Source organism: Sminthopsis crassicaudata, chromosome 6 (assembly GCF_048593235.1).
Source record: "Sminthopsis crassicaudata isolate SCR6 chromosome 6, ASM4859323v1, whole genome shotgun sequence".
NCBI classification, from domain to species: domain Eukaryota; kingdom Metazoa; phylum Chordata; class Mammalia; order Dasyuromorphia; family Dasyuridae; genus Sminthopsis; species Sminthopsis crassicaudata.
Window position 1 is genome coordinate 124,661,418 of NC_133622.1, and position 14,285 is coordinate 124,675,702.

Below are 14,285 nucleotides of genomic sequence, written 5' to 3' on the forward strand. Positions count from 1 at the left end.
CATCATATCATCTACAAAGAGTGATTCATCTTTATAATACTGCTGTTACTGTGTACAATGTTCTTCTGGTTCTACTCATTTTATTTTGTATCAGCTCCTGTTAAGTCTTCCCAGGTTTTTCTGAAATCATCCTGCTCATCATTTCTTATAGCACAATACTATTCCATTACAATCATATACCACAACTTATTTAACTATTTCTCAAATGAAGATTATCCTCTCAATTTTCAGTTTTTTTCTACCACCAAAGGAGCTGCTATTGTACAAATAGGTTCCTTTTAATTTGATCTATTCTAGATATAGACCTAGTAGTGATGTTGTTGAATCAAAGGGTATGCATAGTTTTATATTTCTTTGGATATAGTTCCAAATTATTCTGCAGTTCACAATTCCAACAACAATTCATTAATGTACTTTCCCTCAAATATCTCCTTCAGAATTTATCGTTTTATTTCTCTTTTATGTTAGACAATTTGATAGATGTGAGGTAATACCTCAGAGTTGTTTCAGAATATGTGACACATAACCCTCCTTTTTCTATTAACAACCATTCTATCTTTTTATGCCATTCTAACTGCTCTGCTGTTCCCTCCACTACCTCTTTGATGAAATTTATCTAATTTACATTTTTAATAGGAATGATTCAAATCCAGAGGTGACTTGATTTGTAGTCTTGAATTCATCAGATATTCCCTTGGTTTACCTCTTCCAAATTCAATGTTACTTTCTTCTTCGAATGCCAAACTAAAAGGAATAGCCAACTGGACCAGTGCATAAGTGCCTGCCCTGTTCCCAGTCAAAGTCAGAGTGCTTGCCTCCACAATACCAACAAAGATTTTCTTGGTTTATGCTTATCTCTGAAAAATTGCCAAAGCTAACCTCAGTTATATTCCAGACTTATACATGCTGATATGGTCCCTAAGCTTTGGAATCCTTTACCTTGCATGAGAGGCAAATTGAGTGATTTCCAGAGTTGGGATGAGGCTTGGTATTTCCCTTCTTTATAGAAGGGAATAGGTAGGACAAAGCACAGAAATTCTTCCCAGGTGTATTATTTTGGAACAGGAGGAGCATTAATTTGAATTCATTCATTCTTTTCTATGCCCAAGAGGAACCATGTTATCTAAGCGATGGGTCTGACCAGTGGGATAGGATTTGCTTTTTGTTCAGATAGCAATTGCTTTTTTTCAGATTCTTTACAAAGTACTTTACCCATTTTACCCAACCATATGTGTCTCCATATCCTATTTTTCTCTCTCTTATTTGCCTTAAGTCTTTGACTTAAGGTTTATCTATGGTTTAAAAACTAGAATTCCAAAAAATCTTCCTGAGGGATCTTTACCTGTTATATTTATTCCAGAATCATATGCTTGACTTGCTCTTTAATCTACATTCTGGATAGTCAGGATTTTAGGGTTGTACTTTAACTCTTGACAACTGGACTTGAATATCTCCTTTAAACATATTTAATTTTGATATTGATTCAAGTTTCTAATAACTAAATTCCAGACCCTTATAAGTTGTAGTAAACCAAAGATTATTCCAAATTGAATAGGGTGACCCATACAATTTTCTTTCTCCATTAGGGCACAAATACTTGTTATAATTAATTAGTTGTCTATGATTAGTCATCAAGGAATCAAATTGAAATTTTTTGTGTAATTCTTTAGTGATGTTTATCCAAATCTTAACCAGATATACTCCATCTTTAGTCCCACATGATATTGTGACAGGGGAGGAGCACTAATACTGTATAAGCCTCCCATCACAAGATCAAAAAGCTCTTTACTTTTTTACTGGGGACCCACTCAGACAGTGGCTAATCTGAGGTCCATTCGGCAGCAGTTCCAGTTCCCCCCAAATAAATGTGGCCCAAAGTCCCTCAGGGCATGGGTAATGGTCTCTTTTTTCTTTTAAAGCTACTACTTTCTGGGAATGAGTGTAGAGTTGAGTCATCTTACAGGGTCTCAACTTGGAAGGACAGTGAACTTCTTCAAGTTCTTCAAGCTAAGAGCCAGTCAAAATAGCATCTAGTGAGTTCTGAGTCAGTTCCCTGAAATTGGTTGATAAAGTGTCCAGTGCTGATCATTTGAAGGTAAACTGACCAAAGTTTCGAAAAAACAAATCTTAAGCAAGATTTAGGGACAATCTCATGGAAATATAGAAACATATTTGTGCCACAGGACATACTACAGATATTAGTTTTGATTTCTTCTGAAAACTGCCTATCATATTCTTTGGCCATTTATTAATTGAGGAATAGCTCTTATTTTTAAAATTAGGTTTTTGTAATAAGATCATACAATTTAAAGCATTTATTAAGTATTTACTATGTGCAAAAAAAGTTCTAAGTAAGACAGTACTTGGAAAGGTCTACCTAGGTACATATGTCTAAATGAACAGAGTGACTTGACATGAGGAAAATCAGAAGATGACTTGGAGTTTTTCTATTCTTTGATAAATGTTCTTTTTGTTAAAGTAACTTGAATAATATAATTTGAGTTAAATATCTAATATGGCTTTATTATAGTTAACTGCTAAGAATCCGATTATTATTAAATTCCATATTTAAATATTAAACAATAAAGATGACAATACTCCCTAAACTAATCTATTTATTTAGTGCTATACCAATCAGACTTCCAAGAAACTATTTAAATAACCTAGAAAAAATAACAACAGAATTCATATGGAACAACAAAAAGTCGAGAATTTCAAGGGAAGTAATGAAAAAAAAATTAAGTGAGGGTGGTCTAGCTGTACCTAATCTAGAACTATATTATAAAGCAACAGTCACCAAACCCATTTGGTATTGGCTAAGAAATAGACTAGTTGATCAGTGGCATAGGTTAGGTTCACAGGGCAAGATAGTGAATAAAAATAGCAATCTAATCTTTGACAAACCCAAAGATCCCAAATTTTGGGATAAGAATTCATTATTTGACAAAAACTGCTGGGAAAACTGGAAATTAGTATGGCAGAAACTAGGCATGGACCCACATTTAACACCACATACTAAGATACGATCAAAATGGGTCCAAGATTTAGGCATAAAGAATGAAATCATAAATAAATTGGAGGAACATGGGATGGTTTACCTCTCAGACTTGTGGAGGAGGAAGGAGTTTGTGTCCAAGGGAGAACTAGAGACCATTATTGATCACAAAATAGAACATTTTGATTACACCAAATTAAAAAGTTTCTGCACAAACAAAACTAATGCAAACAAGATTAGAAGGGAAGTAACAAATTGGGAAAAAAATTTTACAGTTAAAGGTTCTGATAAAGGCCTCATCTCCAAAATATACAGAGAATTGACTTTAATTTATAAGAAATCAAGCCATTCTCCAATTGATAAATGGTCAAAGGATATGAACAGACAATTTTCAGATGATGAAATTAAAACTATTTCCACTCATATGAAAGAGTGTTCCAAATCACTATTGATCAGAGAAATGCAAATTAAGATAATTCTGAGGTATCATTACATACCTGTCAGATTGGCTAAGATGACAGGAACAAATAACGATGAATGTTGGAGGGGCTGTGGGAAAACTGGGACACTGATGCATTGTTGGTGGAGTTGTGAAAGAATCCAACCATTCTGGAGAGCAATCTGGAATTATGCCCAAAAAGTTATCAAAATGGGCATACCCTTTGACCCAGCCATACTACTACTGGGCTTATACCCCAAGGAACTACTAAAGAAGGGAAAGGGACCTGTATGTGCCAAAATGTTTGTGGCAGCCCTTTTCATAGTGGCTAGAAGCTGGAAGATGAATGGATGTCCATCAATTGGAGAATGGTTGGGTAAACTATGGTATATGAATGTTATGGAATATTATTGTTCTATAAGAAATGACCAACAGGAGAAATACAGAGAGGCTTGGAGAGACTTACATCAACTGATGCTGAGTGAAACGAGCAGAACCAGAAGATCATTATACACTTCAACAATGATACTGTACGAGGATGTATGCTGATGGAAGTGGATTTCTTCAACATAGAGATGAGCTAATCCAATTCCAATTGATTAATGATGGACAGAACCAGCTACATCCAGAAAAGGAACACTGGGAAATGAATGTAAACTGTTATTTTTACCTTCTGAATCCAATTCTTCCTGTGCAACAAAAAAATTTGGTTCTACACACATATATTGTATCTAGAATATACTGTAATATATTTAGCATATATAAGACTGCTTGCCATCTGGGGGAGGGGGTTGGGGGAGGAAGGGAAAAAATCTGAATAGAAGTAAGTGCAAGGGATAATGTTGTAAAAAATTACCCATGCATATGTACTGTCAAAAAAATGTTATAATTATAAAATAAAATAAAAAATTAAAAAAAAAATTCCATATTTAAGGCTCTAAGTTCCATATTGGTTTTCCCACATCTAGAATGTTGTGTGCAATCCTCTCTGCCACAATTAAGTAGTTGAATACTTAACAAAATACTCTGTGTCTGGAGAAGAGTGACAAGGATGATGATATGACTAAATACATAAACTAATAGCATGAGAGGCAGAATGGTAGAAGCAGGCATAGTGGTCCACTCGGGAATTATAATGTTTATTAATTGGCTAGTTGTATTGTAATATCATGACTGTTTATGATCAAAGACTCAGTTTCCTAAAAATTTTGTCTAATTTCTTTGATGGAGAGGATAAGTCAAAAAGATTTGGGGATTTTAATGAAGTGAAAGCTCAATATGAGTCAGTAGTCTGATGTGGCAGCCAAAACACTAATTCAGTCTTAGAATCCATTGAGAGGAAAAGTTTCTAGGAATAAGATGGTGATGCTGTCGTAGTCATACCTGATATAGAGTATAATATTCCATTCTGTGCATCACAGTTTTTAAAAAGAACATTAACTAGCTGTGTGACCCTGGACAAGTCACTTAAACCCAATTGCCTCTGCAAAAAAAAAAAAAAAAAAGAACATTGTTAAGCCAGAGAATATTTGAAGGAAGGTTAGTCAAAAGCCTCTAGTTCATTTACCTGAGGATTAATTGAAGAAATTTGGTATTTAGTCTAAAGAAGAAAGGACTCAGAGAAGATATGATGAAAGTTCTTGTATATTTGAAAATTTGTCATGTGGAAAAGAAGAGGTGTGAGGAAGTCCCAGGCCTGAGAAACCATAAGGTCAGCTGGCCTTGGGAGTACCATAATTATTGCAGTGGCAATAATTCAATATTGATTCTGTCAGTAAACTGTAGAACGCAATGAGAGGAACCCCACTCCTACCACTCTACAATATTAGCATGTCAACCTGATCTTTGTTTCTCTTTCCTACAAAATTATCTCCCTGATTCTGCCTCTTTGCTAAACTCTTTGGAACTTTAGTCCACTGTCAAGTAGCATGATAAATCTTTGCCCCTTAACTTGGAGACTGAGTGTACAAATTCTTTTTTTTAATTTTAAAAACATATGCATAAATAATTTTTCAACATTGACTATTGCAAAACTTTGTGTTCAAAATTTCCCCCCTTCTCCCCTGTCTCTTCCCTAGATGACAAGTAATCCAATATATGTTAAATATGTTAAAATATGTGTTAAAACCAATATATGTATACCTATTTTCACAATTATCATGATCAAGAAAAATCAAATCAAAAAGGAAAAAAAAGGAGAAAAAATAAAATGCAAGCAAACAATAACAAAAGGAGTGAAAATGCTATGTTTTGATTCACACTCATTTCCTACAGTTCTCTCTCTGGATGTAAAAGACTCTCTTCATCACAAGATTATTGGAACTGGCTTGAATCATCTCATTTTTTAAAAGCCATGTAGGGGGCAGCTAGGTGGCGCAGTAGATAGAGCACCAGTCCTGAATTCAGGAGGACCCGAGTTTCAAATCTGATCTCAGACACTTAACACTTCCTAGCTGTGTGACCCTGGGCAAGTCACTTAACCCCAGCCTCAGAAAAAGAAAATAAATAAATAAATAAAAGAGCCACCTCCATCAGAATTGATCATTGTATAATCTTGTTGTTTGCTATGTACAATGATCTCTTGGTTGTACTCACTTCACTTAGCATCAGTTCATGTAAGTTTCCCCAGGACTCTCTGAAATCATCCTGCTGGTTATTTAGCCATTATTCAACTGATGAACTTCTACTCAGTTTCCAATTTCTTGCCACTACAAAAAGGGCTACCACCGGGCAGCTAGGTGGCTTAGTGGATAGAGCACCAGCCTTGAATTCAAGAGGACCTGAGTTCAAATCTAGTCTCAGACACTTAACACTTCCTAGCTGTGTGACCCTGAGCAAGTCACTTAACCCCAGCCTCAAAAAAAAGGGGGGGGCTGCCACAAACATTTTTGCTCATGTGGGCCCCTTTCTGTCCTTTATGATCTCTCTGGGATACAGACCCAATAGAAGACCACTGGATCAAAAGGTATGCACAGTTTGATAGCTCTTTGGGCATGGTTCCTAACTGCTCTGCAGAATAGTTGAATTAGTGTTTAAGTGTGTGAATTCTTTCGCCAAACTCATGTCACTGACCAAGAGATCCTACTCTTCTTGGGGTGTCTTTCTCTTCAACAAAAGATGGGCCTAGAAACACTAGGGTGGCAGATGCAAAGAGGCAAACTTAAGCTTGATGTTAGGAAAAATTAGACATTTGGAGATGTCCAAAAGTGCTACAGCTAGGTGGCACAGTAGAGCGAGCATTGGACTTAGAAAGAGGAAGATATCTGGTCTCAGACACTTACTAGCTGTGTGACTTTAGGCAAGCCACTTTAACCCTGTTTACTTCAATTTCCTCATCTGCAAAATGAGCGGGAAAAGGAAATGGCAAACCACTCCAGTATCTTTGCCAAGAAAAAGGGCCAGATGTGACTAAAATGATTCAGCATAGAAAAAAGTAGAATGGCCTGCTTTGGAAGGTAAGTTCCCCCTCCTTGGTGGTCTTAATCATTTGTTGAGTCTGTTGTGGTGGGGAATCTGTTAGATTTGGATTGGGCTAGACAGGCACTCAGATGACTCTCTTCCAACTTATTCATGTGGTGAAAGAGGGATTAGGCCTTTGTTCTATTTGTCTCAGGAGAGCACAACTATGAACAATGTGTAAGAAATTGCAGAAAAGTATATTTCAGCTTGATGCAAAATATTGTCCAGAAGTACAATGTGGTGCCTCAGGAAATGGTAAGTTCCCTTTCACTGGAAGTCTCCAAAGGAGAGGCTGGATGATCACCTGTGACATTCTATTCATGTCTTTAACTTCCAATTGGATAAAACAACTTTTTCCTCCCTCCCTCCCTTCCTTCTTTCCTTCTTTTGTTCCCTGCTTCCTTTATTCCCTCCCTCTCTCTTCTTTCCTTTCTTTTTCCTCCCTTCCTCTCTTCTTTTCCTCCCCTTACGTCAGTCCACATAAGTACATAAGATAAAAGAATATAAATTTTGATTGCTGAAACCTCCTTAGATATCTTGGGATTTATGTGCTAGAATTCTTTCTCAAGGATCATACCTTAAACTCAACTCACTCTGGTTCATTGGCCAACTGTTATGGGACAGGTCAATTCTCCAAGAGCCTCCACAGTGCAAGGCAGCCTTTGCTAACACAGGTGATGCAGACTGAGAATGAGATAAATTGGAGGCAGAGGGAAGAGGAGAGAGGTCAGAGAACAGCAAGTGCCTCTCAGTCTCCTTGTATCATTCTCTCACTCGAGGAGATCCATTCTGGGTTGGATCTCCAAGCAGCCACTGTCAGGTGGCTTTCATGCATTAGCAGTGCTTCCAAAGTGTATTGCAATAGCCAACAACAAATCCAACACTTGGTCAGAATTTGGGCCCCATTTCCTCAGAGTGAATATAAATAGCAGTTGTTTCTATTTTGTCCAGAAATTTTGAGGGCCTATATGAAAAGATCCTCCAAATCATTCTTAATCAGAGAAATACTAATTAAGACAACTCTGAGATACCACTACACACCTATCAGATTGGCTAGAATGACAGGGAATGATACTGCGCAATGTTGGAGGAGATGTGGGAAAACAGGGACACTGATACATTGTTGGTGGAACTGTGAATACATTCAGCCATTCTGGAGAGCAATTTGGAACTATGCTCAAAAAGTTATCAAACTATGCATACTCTTTGATCCAGCAGTGTTACTACTGGGCTTATATTCCAAAGAGATCTTAAAAAAGGGGAAGGGACATGTATGTGCAAGAATGTTTGTGGCAGCCCCTTTTTGTAGTGGCCAGAAACTGAAAACTACGTGGATGCCTATCAATTGGAGATTGGCTGAATAAATTGTGGTATCTGAATATTATGGAATATTGTTGTTCTATAAAAAATGACCAGCAGGATAATTTCAGAAAGTCTGGAGAGACTTATGTGAACTTATGCTGAGTGAAATGAGTAGGACCAGGAGATCGTTATACACAGCAACAACCATACTATATGATGATCAATTTTGATGGATGTGACCCCTCTTCAACAATGAAATGAACCAAATCAGTTCCAATAGAGCAGTAATGAACTGAACCAGCTACACCCAGCTAAAGAACTCTGGGAGATGACTATAACCACCACATAGAATTCCCAATCCCTCTATTTTTGTCTGCATACATTTTTTATTTCCTTCACAAGCTAATTGTACACTATTTCAAAGTCCAATTCTTTTTGTACAGCAAAATAACTGTTTGGACATGTATACATATATTGTATTTAATTTATACTTTAACATATGTAACATGTATTGGTCAACCTGCCATCTAGGGGAGGAGAGTAGGGGAAAGGAGGGGGGTAATTGGAACAAAAGGCTTGGCAATTGTCAATGCTGTAAAATTACCCATGCATATGTCTGGTAAATAAAAAACCATAATTTAAAAAAAAAAGAAAAAGAAAAAATTTGAGGGCCTTACCCTCCTACATTAACTTAAAAAAAAAAGTAGTTAATAGAGGCCATTCTCTGCCTCATGTCTTACCTAGCTTTAATCGCTGATTGGGCAGTCAAGCTAAAATCTGTTGAAAACCTTAGCTTAAGAAAGCCAAGGTCTCCCATGGCATCCAGAATCACCTCCAATAGTCCTGCTCTGTATCTTGCCATTGGACCCAAATGGCTCCAGAGGAGAAACTGAGGCTGGTAATTTTGCACAGTCCTCCTTTACTTAAAATGCAATTCACCTTCATGTCCTGGCATCACTTCCCTGATGTCCTGGGCCTCTTCAAGAACAAAGGACAAACAACCACCAAGGTATCTTCCAGTACTGTGATCAGTCGTTTTGTCAATCCTTCGCCCCACAGCTCACCTTGACAAATATTTTCTCCCACAAATCTAATTTATAGGAGCAATGGAGTTTGAATTCGGGGCATTTGGATCAAAATCCTACCAGCACTGTCATTTACTACTTTTTCATCCGAGGAAGATAGCCTGATGCAAAGGAAAACCTAGATTTAAATCTTATTTCAGTCACATCACTGTGATTCTGGGCACCACCTCCCTGGGCTTTCATCTGTATAAAAGGAAGGTATTGAAAGAGATGACCATTAAAATCTTCAGCTTCTGTCTATGACTCTCACTCCTCCTCCCCAAATACTTTTTGCTTTTTTAAAAATCTTCTAGCCGGCTGTCAAGGCCCACTGGTATAACTAAGGTACCAGTCCCAAGGGCGTTCTTTGCTTCCATTCCTTCAGGGGATCAGGGTTTTCTAGTGTCTCTATACAAATTTGCTGGCTCCTTCTCACTTAACTGAACCCGAGTCAGAACTAAGCCTCTGCGTCAGCCCGCAGACCTACAGCCCAGGGCCACGAAGGGTAGCGGGAATCCGCAGAGAGCAGTACAAGGGTGAAGTTTGTGTGAGTTCGAGTTGAAACCTGGACACCGAGAGCAGAACCGCACGGGGATAGTAACTGGGCTCGAAAGAGCATTGGCTGTGGGTGCAAGGAATAGATCTTCCCCCACCCCATTCTAGTAGCGTCACGATGTGCAACGGTAGCGTCACGATGGACTAGGGAAGAAGGAGGGCCTCAGCAGCCAATCAGAAGGCTCGGTCGAAAGCTGCCTCTCCTCCCCTCCTCCTTCCTTTTCCTTCTCTCTGCTCTTAGAAATGACCAGCAGAAGAGGACCGTAGCCGGTGATCTCGGTTATACATACTCCGGACCAGAGCCCGCAAGCATGTCCGCAGATGCGGGGGCCCAAGTCCCGGGCCCCAAGGACTCTCTGGGCTCTCTGCGTCAGCTCCTGGACCCGCTCAGCTGCGCGCTGCTGTTGCTGCCTTTGCTGCTACTCTCTTGGGGGCTCCTGCTCTGCCGCCAGCGGGGGTTGCCCCCCGGACCCCGGCCCTGGCCGCTGGTGGGGAACCTGGGTTTCGTGCTGCTGCCTGCGGCGCTCAAGAGGTGGAGCTCGTCGCTGCTCTCGCTGCTGCGCTGCTCCCCCGGGACCGGGGGGCCCAGCGTGGCCAGCCCCCAGGTAATATTGGCTCGCATGGCCCGGCTCTACGGCCCCATCTTCAGCTTCTACCTGGGGCCGTATCTGGTGGTGGTCCTCTGCGACTTCCACAGTGTGCGCGAGGCATTGGTGCAACAAGCCGAGGTCTTCAGCGACCGGCCGCGGGTGCCGCTCATCTCCATCTTCACCAAGGAGAAGGGTAAGCACTTGCCGGAGGCGCGGCACACGGAAGGAAGCGGCCTGGGCACCGCCAGGAGCGGCGATGGGGCTGGAGAGGCACTGCGGGGTCAGGTGGCACCCGAAGTGGAGTGGGAGTTTAGGGCCCTGAGTTAAAATTCTGTCTTTCTGGCCTTAAGCAGGGCGTCGCCTTCTCTCTATGGAAAACGAAGAGGTTGAACTGCAGATGAGCTCAGAGGTCTTTTCCTTGGTCTCTTAAAACATCAAGAAGCACAGCTGATAGGTAGTTCCCGGAATCTTCGGTGAAGGTGCTTGCCAAACATCTCTCTTTCACACCAAATCTCCTTCCCATGGGAATGAGGAGAGGGACTGACCAAAAATCACAGTCCTTCCCTTCCTCGCTATCTCCTGGACTAATAAGCCCTAAATGTCAGTGCAGTTGAAGTGCTTTTCCAATTCAGAGAATGCTTTAAAGGCTTTTGGATGTAATAACGGACACCTTTTGGTGGTCTGGTGGAGCTGGTGGATTCCTCAGGGTCATGTTTTTACATGTCTAAAATGAAATATGTAGCAATGCAAAGGAAACCAGTAACAGTGAAATATCATCTATCTATCTATATTTAAGAAAACAAGCTTAAGTAACTCAGATTAAAACCCCTGCTCTAAAAAAGTCTGTAAAATGAAATTGCTTGGAAAGTTGTACTGAAGTAAAAGAAGCTTATTTAATCCTTGCACCAACAGTGACGTTCCTCTTACCCGTTTTCTGCAGAACTGGCACTTTCCAAAACACCTCAACCTCTTCCCCCTTCCCCCTTCCCCCCAAAAAAAACTTCATTATGAGCCATTTTTATAAATTTTTCTGGAATGCCAATCTATTTTTAAAATTAATTTTATAATAATTTTTGACAGTACATATGCATTAGTGATTTTTTTTAACAACATTATCCCTTGTATTCATTTTTCAAATTTTCCCCTCCCTCCCTCCCTCTACTCCCTCCCCCCATGACAGGCAATCCCATACATTTTACATGTGTTACAGTATAACCTAGATACAATATATGTGTGTAAATACCATTTTCTTGTTGCACGGTAAGAACTGGATTCCGAAGGTGTAAGTACCCTGGGTAGAAAGAGTAGTATAAACAGTTTGCATGGAATGCCAATCTATTAAAGTGGATATAGAGAGCTGGCTTTGGGGCCAGGAAGACCTGGATTCAGGTCTTACTTCTAATAGATAGTCTTTGTGACTCTGGAGAGGTCACAGGATACTATGTCGCCAAGTGCCTCTAGATGAGTTGGTATGTGGTAGAACAGGTGTTGATCTGCATAGAATACCAATAAAACCACCGGAAGAAGTGTTCATGTGAAATATTCTTGAGTCAAATGGCCCATGTTCACTTAGTAAGTACAGGTGTCCCTAGACAGTTAAAGTTTATATTCTATTTTCCTTCTGCCTCTGGGTAAGAATTTGTAGAAACAACTGGTGAATTTAAAAAGCTTTTCTTTTCAGTTCCTGTTTGTTAAAGCATAATAGATTAAGTTTGCATACATTCCCATAGATAATTAGGAGCACTAAGGAGTTCAAAAATATAAAACTGATTTGAAGCAGCTACTAGACTCATTAGAAATTGGCTTCCAGGAGATAATTCTGGCTAGATAGAAAATGCTACAGGAGATAATTTTATTCCTAATCACAAACTCCTTTATGGGTTTTATCTTTTTTTTTTTTCTAATTAGTCAAAAAAAAAACCCAAAACATTAAGCATCTACTATATGCCAGGCATTGCCCCAAGAATCTTAATTTCTTGCCTCCTACCTTGCCTTTTCCTGACCTTTATAAAGCAAATTTCTTGAATCCAGATTTTCAGTCCAGGTTAGCTTTAAGATTTAAGATTTTAAAATTGTTGAGTTCCTGTCCATCTTCATTTGGCTATAATTTCTCTCAGGTTAGTAAACTTGTCCTGTGAGTATCAAAATCTGTTTTTCATCCTCAGATAATACTACAAAATCAGACTCTATCTGAAAGTCTTTGGGAAAATCAAAAGTAGCTGTGTGGGGGTAAGGAAAGCAAAGCAAAGCTTGAGGGGTGAATTAAGGAGTGATTTTCTAAAACATGAACTTCATTTAGGGGATTGTTAGTTTAGCAAAGAAAATGTATCTGGATCCTAGATCTGGAATTAATTTAACTTGTTTGATCTTGGGCAAATATCTTCTCTAGATGTTAGTTTCCTAATTTATAAATGAGGGACATGAAGTAGATAACATTTTAGCTTTAGCTCAGAATCCTTTGAATTTGGGAAAGAAAATAAAGGCCAGTAGCATTTTTTTTTATTGATTGATTTACTGGAAAAGCAAAGATGCAAGATACCAGGGGTGTAGGTTCTCCATTGACTGTCATTTAACCTATGTTTTCACTAGTTAACTGTAAAATGGGGATAATGATAGCATCCTACTTCCCAGGATTATTATGAGGATAAGTGAAATATATATCAAGCAGCATGCCAGGCACAGTGCCTGGCACATAATGGATGTTATATAAACCCATATATACAGTTTCAGGATTAGAGCCCACAAGCATGTCCGCAGCTGCAGGGGCCCAAGTCCCGGGCCCCAAAAGCTCTCTGGGCTTTCTGAGTCAGCTCCTGGACCCACTCAGCTGAGTGCTGCTGTTGTTGCCTTTGCTGCTACTCACTTGGGGGCTCCTGCTCTGCCCCCATATATAGTATTCTATAGTATAGTACTATATAGTAGTTTCTAGTTACTGTTATTACCATTAACTAATTAATTAATTGGTAATATCCATTCAAAAATTGATTTTTTTTATGAATTGAAAAAATTAAATTAAATTAAGAAAATTAGAGCCTATTTCAGAATGGGAAAATATATACCCAGTTAAGCCAAATTGGGCATTTGAAAATGATACTACTTAGCTCTTGAAAGCAAAGGAGGAGATATGGAATTCCTTCCAAATATGTGACTGATAATTGGAAAATGGGAGTTCTAAATAATTAAATATCTGTATTTGATCTGCAAGTGAAGAAACAAAAGATTCATTAAAAATCTATAAAATCTTGGAAGTTTTTCCTTTATTAAAGCTTTTTATTTTCCAAAACATATGCATGGACAATTCTTCAACATTAGTCCTTCAAAACCTTTTGTTCCAATTTCCCCTCCCTTTCCACTACCTCCTCCCCTAGATGGCAAGTGGTTCAATATATGTTAAACATGGTAAAACTATATGTTAAATCCAATTTAGGCACACATTTAGACAATTATCTTGCTACACAAGAAAAATCAAGTCAAACTAACAAACAAAACAAAGAGTAGCAAAATAAAATGCAAGCAACCAAAACAAGAGTGAAAATGCTATGTTATGAACCACACTCGGTTCCCACAGTTCTCTCCCTGGGTGTAGATGGCTCTCTTCATCACTAAACAATTGGAACTGGTTTGAATCATCTCATTATTGACGAGAGTCACATCCATCAGAATTGACCATCATATAATTTTGTTGTTGCCTTGTAAAATCATCTCCTGGTTCTGCTCATTTCACTTAGTATCAGTTCATGTAAGTCTCTCCAGGCCTCTCTGAAATCATTCTGCTAGTCATTTCTTACAGAACAACATTATTCCATAAGATTCAAATACCATAACTTATTCAGCCACTCTCCAGTTGATGGGCAACCATTCTCCAATTGATAGGCATCCAT

The 14,285-nt window shown here is 38.9% G+C and overlaps 1 protein-coding gene across 1 annotated transcript in view; it reads left to right on the forward strand.

Annotated features, from left to right (window-relative positions):
• Positions 1-10,018: 10,018 nt before the first annotated feature.
• Positions 10,019-14,285, forward strand: part of CYP2U1 (cytochrome P450 family 2 subfamily U member 1) — a 44,260-nt gene continuing 39,993 nt past the window's right edge. Inside the window, exon 1 of the mRNA XM_074276167.1 lies at positions 10,019-10,597. Coding sequence (XP_074132268.1) covers positions 10,126-10,597 — 472 coding nt within the window. The 5' untranslated portion in view covers positions 10,019-10,125. The remainder of the gene's footprint in view (positions 10,598-14,285) is intronic.